We start from the raw sequence: 21368 nt of genomic DNA, 5'->3' as shown, positions 1-21368 counted from the left end.
CAAAAAGTATCCCCCGATAACGTCGCGTTGCGAGATGCAGAGTAATGACGAGACAACGACCGTCGTGACGGCCACTTTACGTATGATTTATGCGCCCGACAGATTCAGCTAACACAGCTAACGGACATCCCGTGCTTTTTTTCCGTTTTTTGATTCTCGTCCGCGGAATAAAATCGGAACGAGCTGTTACATCGAGGTGTATCTCGGCCCGAAGCAGCCGCGTGCACTCGAATGCGCTGTAACGATTCCCCTCCTCCGCCCTCTCTTTTGCGCTTTGGCAGAAAAAGTCGCACGCGGCATTTTAATGCACGCCGGACAACGTTTCTGTCATGGTGCGTTACGGCCTCTAATAGTAACACCGTTACGCCGTCCGTTACGTTTTCACGACGGCACGGGTTCGCCGTACCCGCCGCGCCACGCCGGGAGGAAAAGACCGATTCACTTCACGATGCGTAAGCGATAAATGAAGATTGCGAGGAGTGACGAACGGAGATCCGTATCAGTCGTCGTGTATAGTGCCCTCTCATCCTCTCCGCGTGACGATCATTGACGCTCGAGTTTCGCGACGCGACGCAAAATTGCTTGAACATGACGTTCAGTCCCGAAAGGTTCAGCTTAAAAAAATCCAATTAATTTATTTTAATGCACGTGGACAAGCGGCAAGACGGTAGGAAAGGCTGGCGCGAAAAATGTGAATCAGGCATACTTCGTGGACGTCGTTCGAGATTGAGAATCACTGTTGCATACGTGACGACTGCAAGGTTCTGCGAACCTTGTAAGGGTCGGAGAAGAAGCCGCCCGCTTTCCGCACACGGCGGGTACGTAATGCCGAGAGACGCTGCGTCCACTACGACAACTCCTCTTTAAACGATCCATTGTTCTGCAGTCTAAGTCGAATTTATATGCAGGATTGTAAACTTTCCATTAACCCGATGGAAAATTCGACGTGCGTCACTTCGAAACGATTAGATCGACAATTCTAATTAACTTTCACTTATATAAATCGACGTGTCGAATGAGCGACAGTGGCTCGAAGCAGCAGGCAAACGTGACATATTTTTATCTTAATTGCTACATAAATCATTGATCCGTGACAATTTAATGATAGACTATAATAAATCGTATAATAATAAGGCGTCAATTTCTTACAAGTTTTTGAGGGAAAATTTTAGTTAAGGGAAAAGGGAGATGGTCCTTTCTCGATGAGAGCCACTAGCGTGCATAGGCACGCGGTGCTCCTGAGAGTGTATTGGATCAGCGTCCTCTCAACCTCGTTGACCTCTGACTGAGGGCGAGCAGGCACCTCGGCTGACTTCTTTTTTTTTCTCAAAGCCAGCTGAGGACGGCTGCTCGCAAGGATACACTCGCCCGTAACACCGCGGCGAGACCGGTCTCCTCTTTTACCGAAGAGACTCGGCGCCTCTTTTCTATCCGGCAGCGCTCCAGTGCCATCGATCCTCGTCGCTCCGACGACGGGTCCAGGGTGGGGAGGGGGAGGGGGACAATGCCGGCGCCGAGACCGCGAGCGTCGTGCCGCATTATCCGGAATACCGGACCCCGAGCGTCATTCCGGCGTTTTCTGCTTCTTTTTAAGGCCTTTATCTCTCACCGGACAGGCTTGTACGCCTCTCGAGCGAGATCCTCGGAACGAGTCTGTCTCGCTTGACTCGCCCAGAAAATCGAAACTTAAATAAGCACTTTATTATTTCGCGTTTATCATCGGGGAAACGTTGGCTAAACGATCGTTTCGGGAAAGAGCGCGTATCGCTGAGTTTACGAGGGTAACTCTACACGATAATATGCCCAAATAAATAGCGTTTATCCGTGAAATCACATGGACGACCCAGGAGGAGGTTTTCATTCGCGCGTTAACGTTATCGGATACCCCGGCTCTCTCCCATAGTTGTCGGTGTGATAGACGTTTCCCATAAATCCGCTATCCGGATAGCCTATCCGGAAGATCAGAAACCTCGACCCGACCAGCCGCGGTCGAGGTTCAGGGATTAAGTTATACGTCGTGACGTTCATAGCTGGGATTTATGCCTGATCTTGGGCGTGCAGGAAGTGCACAGTCAGAACGGGAGAACCGGGGGGACGTTCGAATCACGGCCGGGATCTCTCCCACGATTATTCAATACCGATGCCCGCGCGGACGGGGTTTCCGCGTGGTCTCCCGGTGGGGCATGCGCCGTAAATAATCGCGGGAACGGCCATTCAATCTCGCGGGCGAATCCCCCGGCGAGGATGTTTTCCGCGTAGAAGAAGGAGCCCGCTACTGGCATTCGCGAGCTCGTAAATGCGAGCTGGGAAAAGCGGGCGCGGCTCGTAAACGCGCGGCATAACTCACGGGTGCCCCCTCGGCTTCTTCTCGAAGAAGCACCACGCGTCGGATGACTCCGACCGGCTCGATCCGCGCGTTTGTTATCCCGAAGAATTCGCTCGCAGCCGCGCTGCGAGGAGTGCCGGAAAGAAATCGCGGAGCGATAGAACGCGGAACGTTTATGGCGATTTTACCGAAGTCTTTCCCCCTCCCTCCTCCGGCAACCTGCTGCCTTCGCCGGTTTCCTTATTCGCAGAGTCCTTGCGAGGTTGCGCGCCAATCTTGCGTGGCCCAGAGCAAGGGTCTTTTAGCTTCACATAAATTGTGCTGCACAAAGTGCGGTAGTAAAAAAAGAATCTACAAATGATAAATTGCTTTAGATATTTCAAGGAAAATAATGTACTGTCCGCCATTTGCGAAAATTTTTCAAACGTAGAAACTTTAAAAGAGTATCTTTTTGTCAGAAGAAATGTTAAAAAATTTCTGTCGAATTCGTTTCTTCGATTTTATTATTATTTTGAAAATGCTATTTTTTTTAATATCAAAGTGCTATTAGTTCTCTAAATAAATCTTACTTAGATTTTTTAATGAATTATGTCTTATTGTAAAGAATATCTTTTCAGCACCTAAATATTGATAGTTTCTTTATTGACCTTACTGTAGCAGATTTTATTTTCTCATTGTATTTTTCTGAAAATAAAATAATAAAAATTTTACATAATATATAATGTCAAGATGTGCCAAGAAGACATTTATTTCTTTTTGATACTTTACCAAATCTGATTTTAGAAACAAACTTTTAATATTTTTCACGTATAAGTAAGAGAGAACTAAGAAATCCAGATTATAACTAGATTTATTGTAATTTGTAAACTTGAATCAAAATGTTGAGAACATTAGAGAATTTTGTTTGTCAAGATTTGAATAGATTTAAGAAGATTATTGAAATCGCAGCGATACGAAATCTGAGGTTGGTGAATGAAACGCTATAAAAATTGCTTTCGTAATTAAAAGATTTTGCAGATTACACTCCAGCCACTCGCACGTTCCCAAGGCGATCGCTTATAGAATAGTCAGGCGAACGTAGGAAATGAACGTAATTATTTTCGCAGGTAAATCTCGTTCTCCGCGTGAGCTCATAAGCAAATCTTATCATCGTGCGCAGGCTCTGTAACAAACGTTCGTTGCGGGCGTTGCATTTTTCGCGCAGTTATACGAGCCCGCGTGTCTAAACGAAAAGTAGTCGCCGCTTTAAATGCCATAAGCGTAGATAACCAAGGTCGTTGGTAACCAATCTCGTAAGCGTACTTTCTTGGACAACGAGAGCAGCGGCCGATGGTCGGGGGAGGGGGGGGGGAGGAGGGACCCCATAAACGCGCTGCTCGAGTACGAGACGCGTTGCAAGTGTTTGCCTGCGAATGATTGCCCGGTACACTAGTTACGAGGAACGTCGAGTGCTCGTTTGACTTCGTTTCAAAAAGAATCGAGTGTTTTTCTTGACCAGCCGCATAATGTTGGTCGCAGCTGTCGCGTTCCACGATCATTATTCAAGCGTTGGAATAACGGTAATCCGGTCTAATAACATTCATACGAGGACATCGCATAAAGACGTATTAATAATCGTGAGATCATCGACGTTTGCCTGCTAACAGGCAAAACACGTACATCTGTATTTTCATACATATTCATATATATTCATACATATTCATACAAGAATCACGCGTCATTCTGCTGAAAGGACGAGGGTTTAAGAAGATCCTGGAGGCGAATTAAAAAATCATCAAGCCGATCGCGAGATCCAAGCATGAGAAGGAAGGAACGGGGAGACGGACATTTACTCCAAGTATGCCGAACGGAACTGAAGGAGGAGGGGGATAGAATGTGAGAAAGGTGAGCAAAGGACGGAGCGAAATCGCGCGAGAGATGTGTCATCTCGGAAAAAGCGGCGAGAAACGGAGAGAAAAGCGACAAGACTCGACAAAGAAGGAGAATAATCATCGCGACGACCACGCTGAAATCATTTCCCCCGAGCTTCTCGCGTCATTAAGCTGTGTGCGGCTCGCCGGCGCGGCGCGGTATCCCTTCGCGTATATTCCTCTTCCTTACTCTTCCTTTTCGTCGTTAACTCGTTTCTTGCCCTGAACTTGAATCCATTTTTTTCCTTCAGCTCCGCTTCCACTTACCTTCCGTGTTCCATGGACCTCCCTTCGAGGGAGGGAAGAAGGAGGAGGAGGAGAAGGTTGTTGCGATGCCACGGTAGCCGTATTTACGCGATGACGAACTGCCCGTGCCTGCTTTGCTGCCTCGTGATAGGAGAAGGCAATTGGAAGTAAGGAGGATCGGAGGATTCAAGGGAATTGTAGTTTCGATGGGTAGCTCAGATAGGATGTTACGAAGTAAGGTATAATTAGATAATTATAACTGCGATAACTCGCCGATCAAGATGATATTTGAGGGAGATACGCTCTCAGTGCTCTCATAATAATCTCTTACACGCACCTTTCTCCGATCTCGTATGAAATGATATGTACACTTTTGAAAAAAAAAAAGGTAATACCTTTGATAGGTAATTTGATTTACCTATCAAAGCTGTTTTATCAATGATTCCGAGTTTTGACGATCGTTTTTCGTAAGTCCATTAGAAGCGGTAACGTAGAGATATTCGCCCAGGCGAGCAACCACCATGCAGGTGCACGTCGAGCGTGAAAGCGACAAAAATACATTGCGTGTCGCGGCGACAAGGCCATTCCTCGGAAAGACGTCGGTCATCCAAAAACGTCGATGACGCCGACGTTTCCGTTCAGCGTGAAAGCGCGAGTGCGTTGCAAAATCGCGACTTTGTCAGCTTCTCGATGGCAAGAGGCGGTTCGTGTCGAAACGTGGGTATAGTTTAGCTTCGCGTGGATTAACCTCGCGGTATCTATAATACCTTTCGAAGGGGGAAGGGGGCAGCGTGTTCCCCTGTGGAAGATCCGATTTAGGTATTCGCTCGAGGGGAATTTCGACTGTGGGCGAAACTCGATTTCTTTTCGGCGGGCGAGGCTCGCAAGGACACGCGGGGGAGGGAGGTCGCGATGTCTCGTCGAGTAAAAAGACTATACCCACGCGAATACCAGTTTTGGGGCGCCTCGCCCACGTCGTCGACGGTCTGACTTTCGTTTGGAAATTAGAATTCATTGTTTTCGTTGCTTCTCCACGCGAACATCCCTTCCCGCCCACGCGCTATCGCGGTAACACGATTGTTTAAGATTCATCTGGTTCGTTCTAAACTTCACTTCTTCGATTCCCTTTTAATGACTCTTAAGAGTCACATTTTTACTTAACGTCGATACGTGGGGCACGATAAAACGGCTGTCTCATTCCGCGCGCGCGCGCGCGCGCGCGCGCAAAACATACATTACGCAAGAAGTTATAAAAGCGTCTCTGCCGACGGACAACGGCCTCGTCATTTTCTTAGCGCGTCCTTACGTCACGACCAGATGTCACATGCACGTCGCGCATTGCGTTCCTTACCTCATTGCATTAGCAGTCGTGAGCCACTTTTGGAATTTCATTGACATACTTCGCCAGTATGTAAAGCCAGACGGTTTTGCCAAACCGCGGTGTGACACGCAACGCCATACCGATTGCCAACGGAGACGCCCATTTCTCTTACGCATTACAATAAATCCCAAATCCCCGTCACGATTGAAAAACGTTGTTCCTTCTTTTGTCCGCAATATTACGCAGGAAAGAGTTTTAACACATGTTATGCTATTGCAGCAAATTTTATTATCTGTTAGGTAGACGGAAGGTAGCAAAAAGGGGCTTACGACCTTTTTTGAAATTAACTCTATCTCTTAAGGCTTCGATAATTACCAGATTCTTTAAATATACTGGAAAATGTCCTCACTAATCGTGAGAGTTAAGTTGCGAATATATATATTATATTATTTTTTATTTTATGTGCATTATTACAGTTTATATACTGTCTGTTTTTCTTTTTTGTAATAATGTCATTACGCTTTAAGGGACTTTAGAGTGTCTAATAAATATAACGATTTGACGATTTTATTTCGTCTCTTTCTCTCTCTTTTTCTTTCTCTTTCATCGATCATTCACACTTGCTAAACCTGTCGTGCATTTTTTTCGAGTTCTCTCTTTTTCTCTCTCTCTCTTTCTCTTTCCCGGACGGACCGCGCCCGATAATTATACAAGGTAACTAACCGGCCGCACGCGACCGTTAGCTCGTACCGCGATGCCAATGCTGATGCCGATCGTCGGCTTTACCGTGTAATTGACGCCGACGTTAGCAAGTAAGATAATTCCGCGCTGCGTGCCGCGGCGATACATCGGACACGAGTTCTCCCTCGGCGAGGATGAAACGAGAGTCCTCGGCGCCGCGGATTCCGCGATTCCCGGATTCACGCGGGGCTATTCTCGTCGATGCGCGCATATTTCGAACGGGGAATCCGGAGTCGCCAACGCTAAAAGTCTGAGAAAAGGATCTCCGCGCGGGAATACGCGCGCGGAATATTCGATGAGACCGCGTAACGAGCTCCGTCGATCGCGGCCGATCCGCGGCATTTTTTCACGTTTCGCGCGTTTCCGTCCGCCTTGCCCGAGTCGCTCCGCCCGGCCGCCGCGTGACTTCATCTCCTGACGCACCGCTATTTCCGTCGACGTGACTGCCGAGGGAGATTTTTTTCAATTCGATTGGAAACGAATATCTTGGAAGCGATTGACCAAATACCTAACAAGTTTTTCCGATTACTTTCTTTCCCAGTGGCTTGGATCAAGCGTACCTTTGCGGTTCAAACTATACTTCTCGCAAAGTGAAGATCAAATATTTCCTCCTCCATTTTCATCAACCTGATTTAACGTGAAACAAAAAAAATATTTATTACTTAGAAGAATTTACACAGTTAAATATTGAAGGATGAAAATTAAACAAATACCTTAAGTTAAATAACATTGTTATTTTTAACTATCACACGAGTTGAAATTTATTAATTTAACTCCGTTAGTTTTTAGTTACATTAATGACATAGTAGAAGCTGGGAGTAGTGGTGACCTATAGGAATGATTAAAAATGACTGAAATTGACACTACTAACAGCGTATATAGGTCCCAAAAGTATAGTTTGCTGGATAATCGGTGTAAAGGTTACTCGCCCGAGGTTATTATGCGATAGGCCACGCAACGCGTTGTGTGTCGAATCCAACTCGACGTAGGACCGCAAAGGGTTAAGACGATCCCGGCCCGCGCGCTCTTCTCACGCGAGAAACGGAGTCGCGCTGTGGGAAAAGTCGCAAGGTCAATCGACGATCAATCCAATCTTCTCGATGACGGACGCGTTACCTGTCGTGAAGGCGAAAATTCCAGGCATCACCCGGGGTTACCGCCGGTGTTCGTACGTCGCTGGCGTGAGAGGAAAGCGGGGGGACGAGCGAGGGAGCGGAGCGGAGCGGCGCGGTGCACCGATGCACGCCGCGGCTGCAGCTGCAGCCGCATTCGGCCGCCACCGCCGCCTGCTGAACTGACCGGCCGTCGAACCCGAGAAATGCTCCGCGAGAGATGTATCGTAATAAGTGCACAAAGTGCCCCGCGGGCAGGGCGAGTCCGGACGGAGGATGCATTTGCATCCATCCTCTGACGGAACTTCTCTTCCGTTCTCTCTGTCTCTTTCTCTTTCTTTCTTTTTCTCTTTCTCTCTTTTTCTCTCTCTCTTAGGCACGAGCAACGCTTTGATAAATAACGCTAAATTCCGCTCGCCCGGATTCCGGTCTCTCCCGCGAGATAGTAGATCGGGCACCCGCAATAATTTTTCACTCCGCGCTCGCATCGACCGCGAGCGCAGAAAAACCCGTGATTTTCCAATCACGGGGTCCCGTTAGTCGCTCGAGGCACGGGGGAAACGATTCTCCCGGTTCCCGGTCCGCGGACGAGGGACATTATAGCGTGCGGCACGATCGTCCCCTCGCGTAAATCATAGGCCGAAAGACAGAAGGCAGAGGAGGCCCCGTTTGCACGCATGCGAACATGCACGCGTCGTGTCCCGGCCTCCACTCCTGTCGGTTGCATCGCGTCGCGCGTCGCGGTTGCGGCACCGGGAAGGAAATTGCCTCGGCTAATAAGAAGTTTAGCGGCTTCCTGGTTTACGTTGGAATTAGCGTTACGGTATACATACATTTTTATTGCGCCCCGACGGGACGTAAATATAAAGCGCGGTGTAACGTATGCACCTTGCGCACGCCATCCATCGGACCACTGCATCCCGATTGCGATCGCGAATAGCGACGGCACGATTATACACTGTTAAATTGGTAGTGTCAAATTATACTCATTGTCAGTTCGAGTCATTTTTTACCATTCCTATGAGTCGCCACTGCTCCCACTCAATATGTCGTTAATTTAAGTAAACCAGTATAGTTAAAATATTGTTTATGTTAAAATAATAAATTTTTCGACACATATGATAATTAAAAATAACAAAATGTTATTTAACTTAAGATACTGATTTAAATTTCATTCTTTAATATTTAACAATGCATATATTTGCGACTAAGCTTAAATTAAAATTTGATTAGGAGAGGAAATGTGTCGATCGAAAAATTTGCAGTGGAAGAGACATCCGATAGTTTCGACAGGTCAATTTGTATACTTATCAACAAATAATATTTGACACACATATGCTGGTTAAAAGTAACAGAATGTTATTTAACTCAAGATATTGGTTTAAATTTTATCCTTTAATATTTAACAATGTAATACGGACATTTGTATGCCGCGGGCGTGCACTTTTCACCCTTTACCTGCGGTAAAGGTGCCGCGCAATTTTTCCGCTTCCTACGCCGACTGATCCTTTACCCACGCAAAGATACGGGTGGCTTCGTTAACGCGAGACACTCGTAAAGTCGCTTTAATATCTTCCGCGTTTATAACTTCCGTTTCTAGACGGTATTCCATTCCGTCGTGTACTTGGACGACCTTCGTCCAGCGGGCTTCCTGGTTCGCGATCGCGAATTTGGCCAGACGCCAGTCGCGCCGCTGACGTAATTCTTGTAAGAGGCGCGTCGTACTGTTACGAACGTTCTGTTAGCATATGACCGACGTCATGAGGAATGAACGGAACCATACGGCACGGCGGCGATGCAACGCGGACGGCGGGACTTTGCCGTGACAGTTTACTACGTGCGCATGAATTATAATTACAATATTTCGCAGCTTCCTGGTCGGCGAAACGGCTGCATGTAGCTCGGCGGCGGATGCAGGCGAGTGAGACGACGTTTTAGCATGCATCTTCCCTCGGGTGCCGTTAGCACTCTCCTGTTTTGCTCGCCTCTTCCGAGAGGTACATACCTCGGACGTGTATACAAATGCGTAACGATATATCGTACCGTTGTGATAAAAAACGCATGGAGGAAAAGGATGTTGCCATCCCGTGCAAACCGTAGCTTGCGCATTCCACGCGAAGACCGTTAAACTTTTTAAACGATTATTTTACACTGCATTGAAATTTGTTTGGTTGAAAAATTTTGCCGAATTAAATTTGTTCAAAGAAGCATGAAATATTTATTTTTTAAGCGAAGTATAGAGTCTGTGCCATTAGCTGATGTTTCACTTCGCCAGTAAATGACTAACAATAATGACATTTTAATTCGACCAGACTGACTATCTTTATTTAATATAATTGTCACTGAAATGTCGTAACAATTATATTAAATAAAGATAGCCAGTTTGGTCAAATTAAAAAATCGCTATTAATGTTTGCAACGAAATGATCTACAAATTTAAGAGGTTTATCTTCGGCAAATAAAATTTAGTATCTTCAACAAATTTTTTAATTATCTATACGTATAATAAATAATGATATTCGCTATGACAGCGTAAAATATGCCGTGTCAGTTTCTTTTTTCTCTGCGTAACATTTATATTACGATGTACAAAATATAATATTCTATGCGTGGTACAGCGCTTTTGCGTTGGAGAAAGATTCTGAAAACACAGATATACATCTTAGAATGAAGTTGAAATAAATTAGGATCAGCGAGTCAGGCGCTTTCTCAGGATTGCCTCTTTAATCAAATACGCTCGCAACATTACGAAACTATCTCGCATTAAGGCGCTACGGTAAGTATCACGTGCGCGAGAGACTCGCGAGAGCATTAATAATAATGACGAAAAGGCGGTGCTGATGAGTCGGTTGATGAGCCAATTTGCATGAGCCTCTTAGCTACTGTACCCTCTATTCATGGCCGGAGGGAGGCAGAGAAGCGGATACGTCCGTAATGGACGTGCCGCCTTCCTCCCGAGATAGCCTTTAAGCAGATCCACTCTCGCGCAGGTCGAACAATCCCGGCCGCATATAGACAATAATGACCGCTCCGTAAGCAAGTGGTGCGCTCTTTAAAGTACCAAGAAAAATTCACCTTCATGCGGAGAGGAGCCTTTAAAACGGCTGCGACGGCAACGGCCCGAGAAACTGATGGCGGGACCTCTTCGCGAGCCGAGGGGTCACGCGATTTTGCAATCCGCTTAATCGCATCTCGAAGTAGCCGTTTCGCGGCCCTAATGAAAAGAGGGAGCAGGGGAAAAACCGCTAAAAATACCTCCTATTATCATCGATAGCTCTTGAGCGACACTAATGACAGCGAGAAGATGATACCCTTCGCCACTCTCGCGAGCTATAGGGATAACGACTCATCCGGGACCGTGTAAAAAAAACGCCGGCGATTTCCAGCGTTTTGCGTCGCTCGCGGTGCATCGGAACGACCGTCTCGTCATTTATTTTCCAAAAGTATTGAAGTTCGAAACGACAGAGGGATCGCCGCCAGGCGCGAGTCAAGTATAGGCGTCAAGTGATACCCGGCATTATAAATCTTCGCTCTTGCATGCACTCTCGTGCGCATTACACGGCCGTCACGTGTATTACATGCATGCATGCATGCGTGCGTGCATTTGCCCTGCCCCGGATTTTCTCAACCCTTCCGTTACATAATTTTTTTCGTACACGTTGGGTTCTCCGTTGAGTTCTCGAGGGTTTTGCTTGTTAGCCGCGCCGAAACGAATCTCCGAGATCGATCAAGGATCCCGCGGTCCAGGAAAAATCCCAACGTCTTTTAAGATACGTCGGGAGGTGCGAGATGAATCGCGCCGAGGAGCAAAGGCCGCGACACGCGAAACACCTCACGACGCGACGGTCTGATGAGATCGCTGTTGAGGAACGCTGATTCACGCGCGCGAAACGTGCGTGCTCATCGATCGTCGATCGTCTGAAAATGGATATGTACATATGGTAATGGATACAGCTCGGAGGGATGTCCATAAATTGCGTACAAAGCATGCATTTGCGCAAAACGTACTTTACCGTGCGTACCGGACCTTTATTACTTAAGGATACTTTGAGTGCGGTCATATTTTGATCCCCGCGAATAAATCAGGCGTGTACACGTGCGAGAAAACGTGGAAACGGCCTTTGCGGCGAGGGATAAGGCTCGCAGTGATCGAAACCACCGCGAGACAGTGCTAATCAGCGTTATTACATAATATCACAGTTAAAAGTATTTATTAAAACTTGGGGAAAAAATTTTCTGAGAATTTTCCGACTTTTTAGACATTTTTATTTTAATTTCCAGGCAAAATTATAGCATTTTTAGTTACAAATTTTAAATAAATTTAATTTTAATCAAATTTAATTTTGATCCTCTTCTTCTTTTTCTATTTTCATGATTACAGAAAAAATTGAATGTTAGATTTGAAAAAGTACCGAATAGAAGATTCTTCTAAAATAGACATTGTATAAAATTTTATCTCTTTATATTTAATACTCTTTCTCAGATTAAAAAATGTTTTTACACGAGAAAAAAGAATCTGTCATAAACATAAAAAATCAATATAAATCAATGCTTAAATATCGAAAAGATTAAAACCAAACTTACCTAAACATGAAAATTTTTCAAGCAAAGTTTATAGCACTTTGATACTAAAAAAAATAGCACATTTATAATATTATAATAGCATTTTTGTATTTGACTTACAAAATAAAAGCAACTTCTTCGAAGAGAGTTGCGACAAAAATTTCAGTCGATAAAATTTTTGGATAATTTCCCGGGCAGAAGAAAATTTTCTGAAAATTTCAGATTTTTTTTCCTAGTAATAAGCATCCTGTGTCATGTATCGAATTAATCGAGAAGTGTCGTATATATCAGATTAATCGATTAAAAAATAATACTTTTATATTTACAAAATAAAAATAAAATCTTCGAAGAAATAATTTAAACAAAATTTTCTCAAGTCTCGATACAATTTTCTGATAATTATCCAAATAGAAACGAATTAGACGTTCTGTGTCGTGTGTCGGATTAATCGAGGAGAACCCCGGTGACCTCATCCCCAAGCAATAAGCATCTGATAAACGAGGCAACGACGCGGTAGACACAGTTACTGCATAGCCGACTGACCTTCGTAATGATTCTCGCAATTTGGCTTAATCGAAACGCGGTGGAGTTCGTTCAAGGGTCACTGGCCGAGTCGGAATTCCGCGATATCACGACCGTCCCGCGACGATCGCTGAAAGCAGTTGGAAGCAATACCGCAGTTGAGAAAACAACTAATTTTCTGAGGATGGATGCGCTCGAGAATATGTACGTTTGAGATGTGTTGGCTATCGAAGTGAACGATCTCGCAACGGGCGCCGTGGTGTACCACACGAGGCAACGCAATTTATCGCGTCTCCGCGGGAGGAGACGAGGATGGTAGCCGAGGATGCGCCGGACAGGAATTCAATGTCAAAAATACCGTCTCTCAGCGCTTCCCCGCTCGGGAAGCCGGCATCTCGGACCTTATATATCTTTATCTTATGTACTAGCCAGGAAGAGTGGTCGGGAATGCAGAGATGTAAATGAAATGGAAATCTCTTCTAGCGTGCTGAAATACCTGCGGAAAATCATGATTTGTAGACAAGGTAACGACGATCGTGAGAGAGTCCTTCCTGCAGACAGGGTCCCTCCAAGTTCCGTCTTATTATTGCAATCAGAAATTGCAAATAAAGTAAACTTGTTAAATTATGTTGCTTACAAAGAATTTGATACTACGAATTAAAGAAAATGAATTAAAATTAGGAATGTGGCTTGTAGATGTGCAATAATTTGCGACTTAATTAGAAAGAATCTTAGATTAGAAATTGTCATTTCTCGATGTCTAGAAAAATAGATCAGAAATTACGAAAGGCAAACCAAAATTGAAACAATTTAATTAACTTATTAGTCCATTATTCTGGCGAAGTAAAAAATATTTTTACACACAGTATAAGACTTGAAAGAGACAGCCCAAAGAAACGAGCTATCTTTTACCAGCGAGAAAACATGAAAACGTGAACTTGAAGTATACTCGACGACCGGGATGACGAAGAGTAAGACCGAAGTGGTTGGTCTTCCTTTTGCCAGCCCGTATCGCGTGGTGCAGTGTCTTGCTATTGATGGCATGCGGCAGGAAAAAGGACCGGTCGGGATTGTGACTGGAGACACTGGGATCCGCCTCGCGCGCGCGATATCTCCCTCTTTCCCCCGCTCGACCGTAATAAAGCTGCTGCGGGATCCTCGGTTCGCCCGTTGCTAGGTGGGTGTGTGAAACGTAAACTCGGCGATCCGACGTCTCCCTGGGCTCTCTCGGGCCGATGCACCGCAGATTGCGAGTATCCTTGCTGAGGTCGAACGCTGCGATGCTCCGTCGAAGGTCGTTGCCTGCTCGATATACCCGGTGCTCGTCTAGGAATCCGCACCGCTCGGTTGCCGCGAAAAAGTGACATTTAATAGAAAGGAAGCGAACTGATATTTGAAAAGCAATTATTGAAGAATGTTATCTTAATGATGATAAAGCAGGACATTTACATCTTATAAATCTTTGAATTATATCTCGAAGATATAAATCTTTTTATATCTTCGTTCAATTTTTCTCTGCGGCTTTAATAAACTTTCATTAATTTGATGCAGAACACGAGCGCCTGCACACTTGTAATATTGCCGATGTATCTGATGACCGTGGCATTTTTCACTTGCCGATATCCTTAATTATTATTCAGATCGCATAAACTTTATCAAGATCGGTTGAAAAATGCATACGCGCATCAATTTCCTATGCAAATATGTAGCAACGGCAATTTCTATGTCTCTACATAACAAAGACGAATTATGTACCGCACGGATATGGCCTGTAGTTTGGAATATAGGAACAGTAGTTTCCAAGCAGAAAATTAATTCTACCGTACCATCATGTTTCCTATCGAATAGTCACCGTGCTCAAGTCGGAGACCTCCTTTCGACCCTCGAGGACGATCGGCCTCTAAGGACGATGATTATCCGTTCGATTACATTCATTGTCCGCGGAAATGGCAGGAAATTCTTCGATTACGGATTACTACCCTCGTTAATGACCATCGCTGGCCATTAATGACCGTTGTCGAGGCGACTACTGAAATCCGATCGGTGGTATCTGAAAAACGACTTGTTCGCGAAGGAACTTCAATCCCGGGATGCAGAAAGGCATCGTGAATCAATCACGATTGAAAACCGCGTCCAAGTGAGATACTTGCAAATCGTTTAACGACGGGAACCAGAGTGGAAATGGAATTTCGTTCGTCGAAAAAGGTATTGCGAGATGAGATATTGAATAACGACGGGAAGCTAATTATAATCGATCGAAAAGAATTTTCAGTCAGCGCGACATCCAGAGATAATGTAATTTCTACTTTTCGTGAAGGATAGGCAGCACAAGTGCATTTTTTTAACGCTGTAACAGAGACCGATACCGGATGGAATAAAGATTGAAAAGAATATATATAATTCTTCCGAGAAAAGAGTTCCCGTAAGGAAAATCCGGGGAGAAAGAACGTTTAAAATAGCGACGAGTACAGGTACCATTCCACGGGAGAGGAAACGGCGAGAGAGGGAATGTAAATTACGTGTAAAGTAAATATTCCCTTTCTCGGGTATCTCGGACCAGCGAGACGGAATCGACGAGAGGAGAGAGAAGGAGCGCAGCGCCCGTTCGGTCCGGTTTTTGCTGGCAGGGTGCAAGGACAGGCGACGACGGTTGCTGTTGCTGCTGCACAGCAGCACTGAAAGTGGTCAGAGAAACGTGGCCGCGTGCACTCGCGATTACTATATACTCCTCGAAACGATAGTAAAACGTGGGGTCCGGTCCGCGCGGATTGCGACACTCGTGGCATGGATACGCGGCGGTCGAACAATGACCGGTGGTTCTCTCCACCTTAATTCGGCGTCGTTTCAGCGCTCATCGTGACTCGGCGAATTTATTTGTTCTCGGATAAAGACAAATTGATCGGCCCTGTAATAATGTATACACGTATATGCGTTACGTGTAACACTAAATAACAGGATGTCTTTTGTGGGATCTCACGTTTCTTTGTAAGCTACTGAACGGGGCACCGCTCGTTCTGAAAGCAAATTCAGTTGCTCGAACCACATTGTACTTCTTACGGGAGATTTAAATCAGTAATTGCGAATGAATATTTTTTTATTTAATATAGGCATTTTTTACTTGCCACTTAGCACTGCTTAAGTCTAAAAGTTAATTTGATATTTTTAATAATTATTATATCTTTTTTTTGCTTTTTCAAAATCTTTTTTTTTCTGTTTTCTCATTATAACTATGTTAAATAATGACATCAGAAGCTCTGAGGACATAAGTGTAATGTAAATCTTTTTCTTGCACTTTATGTTAAAAAAATTGATTTTTTATTACAATGGAGATTAGTCAAGTCTACCGAATATTTCCTCTTTAGACAATGTACCAAAAACTGTATATAAAAAAATAAATAGATAAATAAAAATAAGTGAGAATAAAAATATAAAGGTATAGGATATAATACCGTTCCTCTCTTTCTCTCACGACATTTATCCTCGGGTTATGGCGATCGTAACGGAGAATTTAAAACCGACACTCACTCGGCTCTGTCGCCTTTGTTCCAGGAGGACGGTGGTATCGAGTACTTCAACACCATCGTGGTCCAGCCACACCTGAAGCTGGTCACGAACCAGGGCAGGGGTTTTCACGTGAGATGCAGATACCAGACGCGCGACAAAGTCGTAACGAACGATCAGACCCACGTGTCCATGATGCAGTCTCTGCCGTTGCAGGTAATGAAGCGTTCGACTGATAATGGGATATGAGAAATCTTTCTGGAAAATTAATATTAGACCTCGTCAATCGATTAAAACATTAATACGTGAAATTACGCCGATGATCTTCGCAGTTTATTTGCGAAGACACGTGTTATTCGTCTATACGTATATATACTTATTGACTTTCGGATAAGCGAATGTCGAAGAGGTTTTGAAGTGCAAAAGTAAGCCGTCGTGAAATATTTAAACCGCAAACTGCCCGCAGGCGACCGCGCCAATGCCGGGATGCACGATGAAGATCTTCAGTGGCGATCCAACGCAGCATCACGTGGCGGAGAATGTGAAGATCGGCGATCCCTTGACCCTGGTCATTAGCATCGACAAACAAGAGATGTTCGGCTTGAAGATCTCCGATTGCCTGGTACGCGACGGCCTCGGGTGGGGCGAGCAACGGCTCATAAACGACGAGGGGTAAGTCAATTTGTGATGAAAAATCCTTAGACAGGAAGATTTCAGAAACAAAGAGACAAGAATAGTAGCGATAAACGAGGCGAATCGTTTCCGACTCCTTCCTTTCACGATGAGATCACTCGGCTTCGTCTCTGTTCGCAGTTGTCCGGTCGACGGCGAGATAATGGGACAGTTCACCTACAACGAGGACAAAACGGAGGCCAGGGTGAACTTCCAGGCGCACAAGTTCCCGTACACGGCGAGCGTGTATTATCAGTGCAACGTTAGGCTGTGCGTCAAGCATGGCGGAGGATGCAGTAATACGGTACCGCCGTTATTATTATGATACACGAGCGCTAGCTAGCTTGAATAATGATCCCGCGAGGACTACCAAGTACTACGTTTATAATAATCCTTTAACGATTTTATAATGGCTACCTATCGTTCGAAATTATCGGGGTATCCACCTCGCTGGCACACTATTATCCGATTGAACTTGCTCACGTAGTATGTTATACAAACGCACGCGAGGTGTTATGTAATATCTGACCCTGAGAAGGAAGACCCCGAGTCCCACACCAACCGTTCCTCGAAGACTCGCGCCGCGGAATATTCATCGCTTATTTTCCGCTTGCAGCCGCCGTTGTGCAATTCGATAGCCAGACGACGTAGGGATACCGCAAATGAGGACGAGGTGAAGGGTGTCGAAGGCCTAGACGGCACCCCGGCAACGATCGAGGTTTATAGTGGTCTTTACGTCAACGAGGCCTCAGACGTTGGCTCCAAGTCGGACTTCTCCGACGACGTCTTCCGAGAAAGGGTAATTCGAATTTAATTGATATCCGCTGCGGAGGCAAAATTAATAACTTTGAATCACGAAATGATTTATTAGACTCTGACGTATTTTTAAATATTAATCCAATAAGCGAAATTTTAACGGTACTAGTAGTTTATTTGGCTATCTAGGAACTTGAATAACAGAATTTCTAAATAAAATGAAACCAAACTCATTTCATTTCATTATTTTCCGGATTTTTCTTTCAGGCTCTTGACGACCCAAACACCATTTGCATATCGCAGAGGAGCTTTGCTATTGGGATTGCCGTCGCCGGTCTCATCCTCATGCTGGCGGTGGTAGCTGCCATCCTGGTACTGCTCGCCAAGAGACGGCACAAGAGCGTATCCACGACGGGATCGTCCATCTACAGTGGACCGTACACGAATACCGCTTACAGCCACAGTAGCTAAGCCCGCCTCGTTCGGCGCGAGATTGAGATACCCGAGACACCCCGACCTGGAAGATACCCGCGTTCCGCCGGCTTCTTTCCCTCCGTAGCGACGCGGGATCTCGCGACGGGTCTTCTCGGGCAGGCTCGATCGAACGAAGATTAATTAGATTTTAATTGCTTTCGACGCGAGGTCGATTCTGAGGCGACGATCGAAGCCACCGCGCGCCCGAGGTTCGACAGAGCGAAACGAACGAAACGCGGATCTCTTGCTCAACTATTGACGTACTGTTGTACCCCTTTCGACGCTTCGCACGACGGCCTCGGCGATGTTTCAAGGTATTTAGGGAACTGACGATATAGTTCGATCTTGGATATTAATCTTTTATCTCTTCCTCCCTCTCCTTTCGAACGGAAAAGTTTTACAGCGGTTTTTATAATTTATAAAGTTTAATCCATAACGAAGAATTCACGTCCAGTTTCAGTGGTGCAATATTTGAATTAGATAAAAATAAAAAGAACAAATCGAAAGATATAAAATTTCTCGTGTAATAAAAATTATAGCAATATCGTAGAAAAAATTACACAATTATATTCTTATAAAAGAAGAAAGATGTACTTTATATACATCGGTGCTTTCTGTGCGCATTATTAAGACCTATCTCGAACAAGATCGTTTCGAGAACAATCCGTCCAATTTGCTACTTCAGTCGTGATTGAAGTAATAACTATTCCGTCCGAGCTATATATATATATATATATATATATATATATATATTAGCAAAACCCTTACTATTTGCTCCGATCGCGAACGTCTAACGAATCGACATGGCTCATTCCGTCGAGAGTTGCATCATTCTAATATATATTATATATCTAATATACTATGCTGTACACTAGTCCGGTATACACTGTCCTACCTAACACATATCTATCGCACTAAACACACAGTCGCGCGTACGCGAAAACACCAAGTCGCGGTTGTCTCTCGACGATTTAACACGATTGTCGCGCGCAAACTCACTCTTAACTAGATTTAAGTCTAAGTCAACGCTACGCGTGAACTTCTCAAATAACTCAATCAAATACTCCGGTGATCCCCGCGTGCGATCGTTGATGTTTCCGACGCCGATATCTTTGCGCTTTTCTCTAATACGGTTTCCAGCTTGAAACCTTTCTTCGAATGAAAAAAGAATGCGTGCGTGCGAACACTTTAAATCATTCACACACACGACGTAATACGCATAGAGAACAATCCAGCGTTTTCGAAAATCGCAAAAACGCAGCAGATTGTTACAACTCATATTTTTAGTTTTTGTTGAATAGATAAATCAATAGCAATGGTGGCTTGCTAATTGCATTATGTACAACTTGCTGCAAATGTATCAGCGGCAACGGCTCAACTCTGAAAGCGTAATCGGAAATGCATCTGCGATGAAGCTTAAAGAAAATTGTAAAAGGACGCAACCAAGATCTAATACGATGTGTGCATGTGTCGGTTATTATAAGCTTCCGATAAAGCTGCGTATGAACGGATCATCGCCCGTCGTAAAGACGCAAAGTAATCATAATTAATTGCTGTAGAAACAAGTCAATTAAAAATCCCCAGATTACCTACCCCTCCATATAAATTATTCCGACGTCTACGACCATGCGATTACTCGAATGAATGCGACGTGTGCGAGCGCTCAGTATATTCAGATTGTAATTTACTTATAACGCTTAAACATTAATGTTAATTAGTCTAATTGAGACGAGGCACTGCTCCAACGTCGGTATGTCCCGGATTGTTCGAGAGTGATTGTTCACGAAGCAAGTAACATCGAATGTTCTCTAACGATAGATGCGCGCTTCGAACGGTTCCAATCCAAATCCGGCTTATCCGGATTTATTTTAATTAAAACATGAGAAAATGTAGCAGGGACGCCAGGAATACCGACGTCGCGGCAGCTCGGGGCGTTTAGATATTAATTGACGAAGACAAGGGAGCTCTACTGCCAACGCAGAGTCGCGTAACTGGGTCCAACGTGGTGGTGGGTACATGACATGTAAAATTTTACGTTTAGAGAGAAACCAACACCCGTAACGTAACTCGTTAACTTCTCGTCAAGCGCTAATATGCTACCGTGCAGGAACGGTGTGTTGTGGTATAGTAGTTCTCTGGAAATGACAATGTATATTGCGACAGCTGTTCCGAATGGACCCTGACGTGTCGAATAAAACGCAACGATTACACGCTTTAACAAAAGCGGATGAGGCCCTGGCCGGTCTAAAAGCTGTCTACAGTGATGGGCGTTAAATCCTCCTTTTGAAAGTTTTCAATCACATGATATTGAGTTGCTTTGAATATTATTCGTGATTGGACATTTTTGAATAGTAAATGTCCGCAAAATCTGTCCTTAACATTTGAACATTTAGATCCTTTAAAAATAAGATTGTTATGTCTATGAAAGTGTCATGGATTGAAATAATAAGGTATTGTAAAACAAAGTAATGCATTCAAGATATTCAGGGATCTTTTGGTTTTGAATAATGTTCGAATTTTCGTTACATATTGTAAATGATTGAGCCCATCGCCATCCGTTTTATGTGCGCATAAACAGCTGTATGCAAAGCGTCGTTAAAAGGTGTCTTAAAAATCGCTACATAGCAGAAAATTATAGATTTTAACAAACGACACGTAGTAGATGCGTTTCCCAGCGTTTTCTCGAGTCTCGAGAGTATCTCGCGTACGTAGGTGCGGGCCTTCGGATGATACGCACGAATTTACGTTTACGCAGAGGCAGGATACTATTATTTCCATTTGTACCATAACGAAGTACGATAACACGGTAAAATGGCTTCCAGTCTTTCTAGTACTATCCCTCTCGAAAAGTGCAATAACTTCGAAGCGTCCCGTGGGTCCCGCGGAATTTCTGTCGAGGGTTGGAATCGCTCGGCGAACGGATCGCGCGTGATCCCTCGCCGCGCCATGGCACTGGTTCATAGCGATCATTGGGGATGAAAAATACCTGTATAAAATTTCTTTTTTTCTCGCGTTACAAGGTAACGCGGGGTCCCGATGCTCCCGCAATGTTCCTCTGGACCCTTGTCAAAAGAATCTACAACGAATCTGTGTAAATAACGAAAAAACCTAATAAAACTGGTAATTGTAAGACGACGTTCTCTCAATGTCCCTTCGTCGATCCTCCTGATGCGTTACTCCTGGGTGAGTCCTCCCGGTCGTCTAATAGATTACGATTAGGTGAT

At 44.7% G+C, this 21368-nt stretch overlaps 1 protein-coding gene across 1 annotated transcript in view; it reads left to right on the top strand.

The window, feature by feature from the left end:
• Pio (zona pellucida domain-containing protein piopio) overlaps positions 1–21274 on the top strand; it is a 61674-nt gene extending 40400 nt beyond the window's left edge. Inside the window, exons 5-9 of the mRNA XM_071795837.1 lie at positions 16291–16458; positions 16709–16914; positions 17056–17218; positions 17531–17713; positions 17938–21274. Of these exons, the coding sequence (XP_071651938.1) occupies positions 16291–16458; positions 16709–16914; positions 17056–17218; positions 17531–17713; positions 17938–18141 (924 nt within the window). The 3' untranslated portion in view covers positions 18142–21274. The remainder of the gene's footprint in view (positions 1–16290; positions 16459–16708; positions 16915–17055; positions 17219–17530; positions 17714–17937) is intronic.
• Positions 21275–21368: the final 94 nt, after the last annotated feature.

This window comes from Temnothorax longispinosus, chromosome 12, assembly GCF_030848805.1.
Source record: "Temnothorax longispinosus isolate EJ_2023e chromosome 12, Tlon_JGU_v1, whole genome shotgun sequence".
NCBI classification, from domain to species: Eukaryota; Metazoa; Arthropoda; class Insecta; order Hymenoptera; family Formicidae; genus Temnothorax; species Temnothorax longispinosus.
The sequence above is the reverse complement of the archived record's forward strand: the minus strand, read 5'-3'. Positions and strand labels throughout refer to the sequence as shown.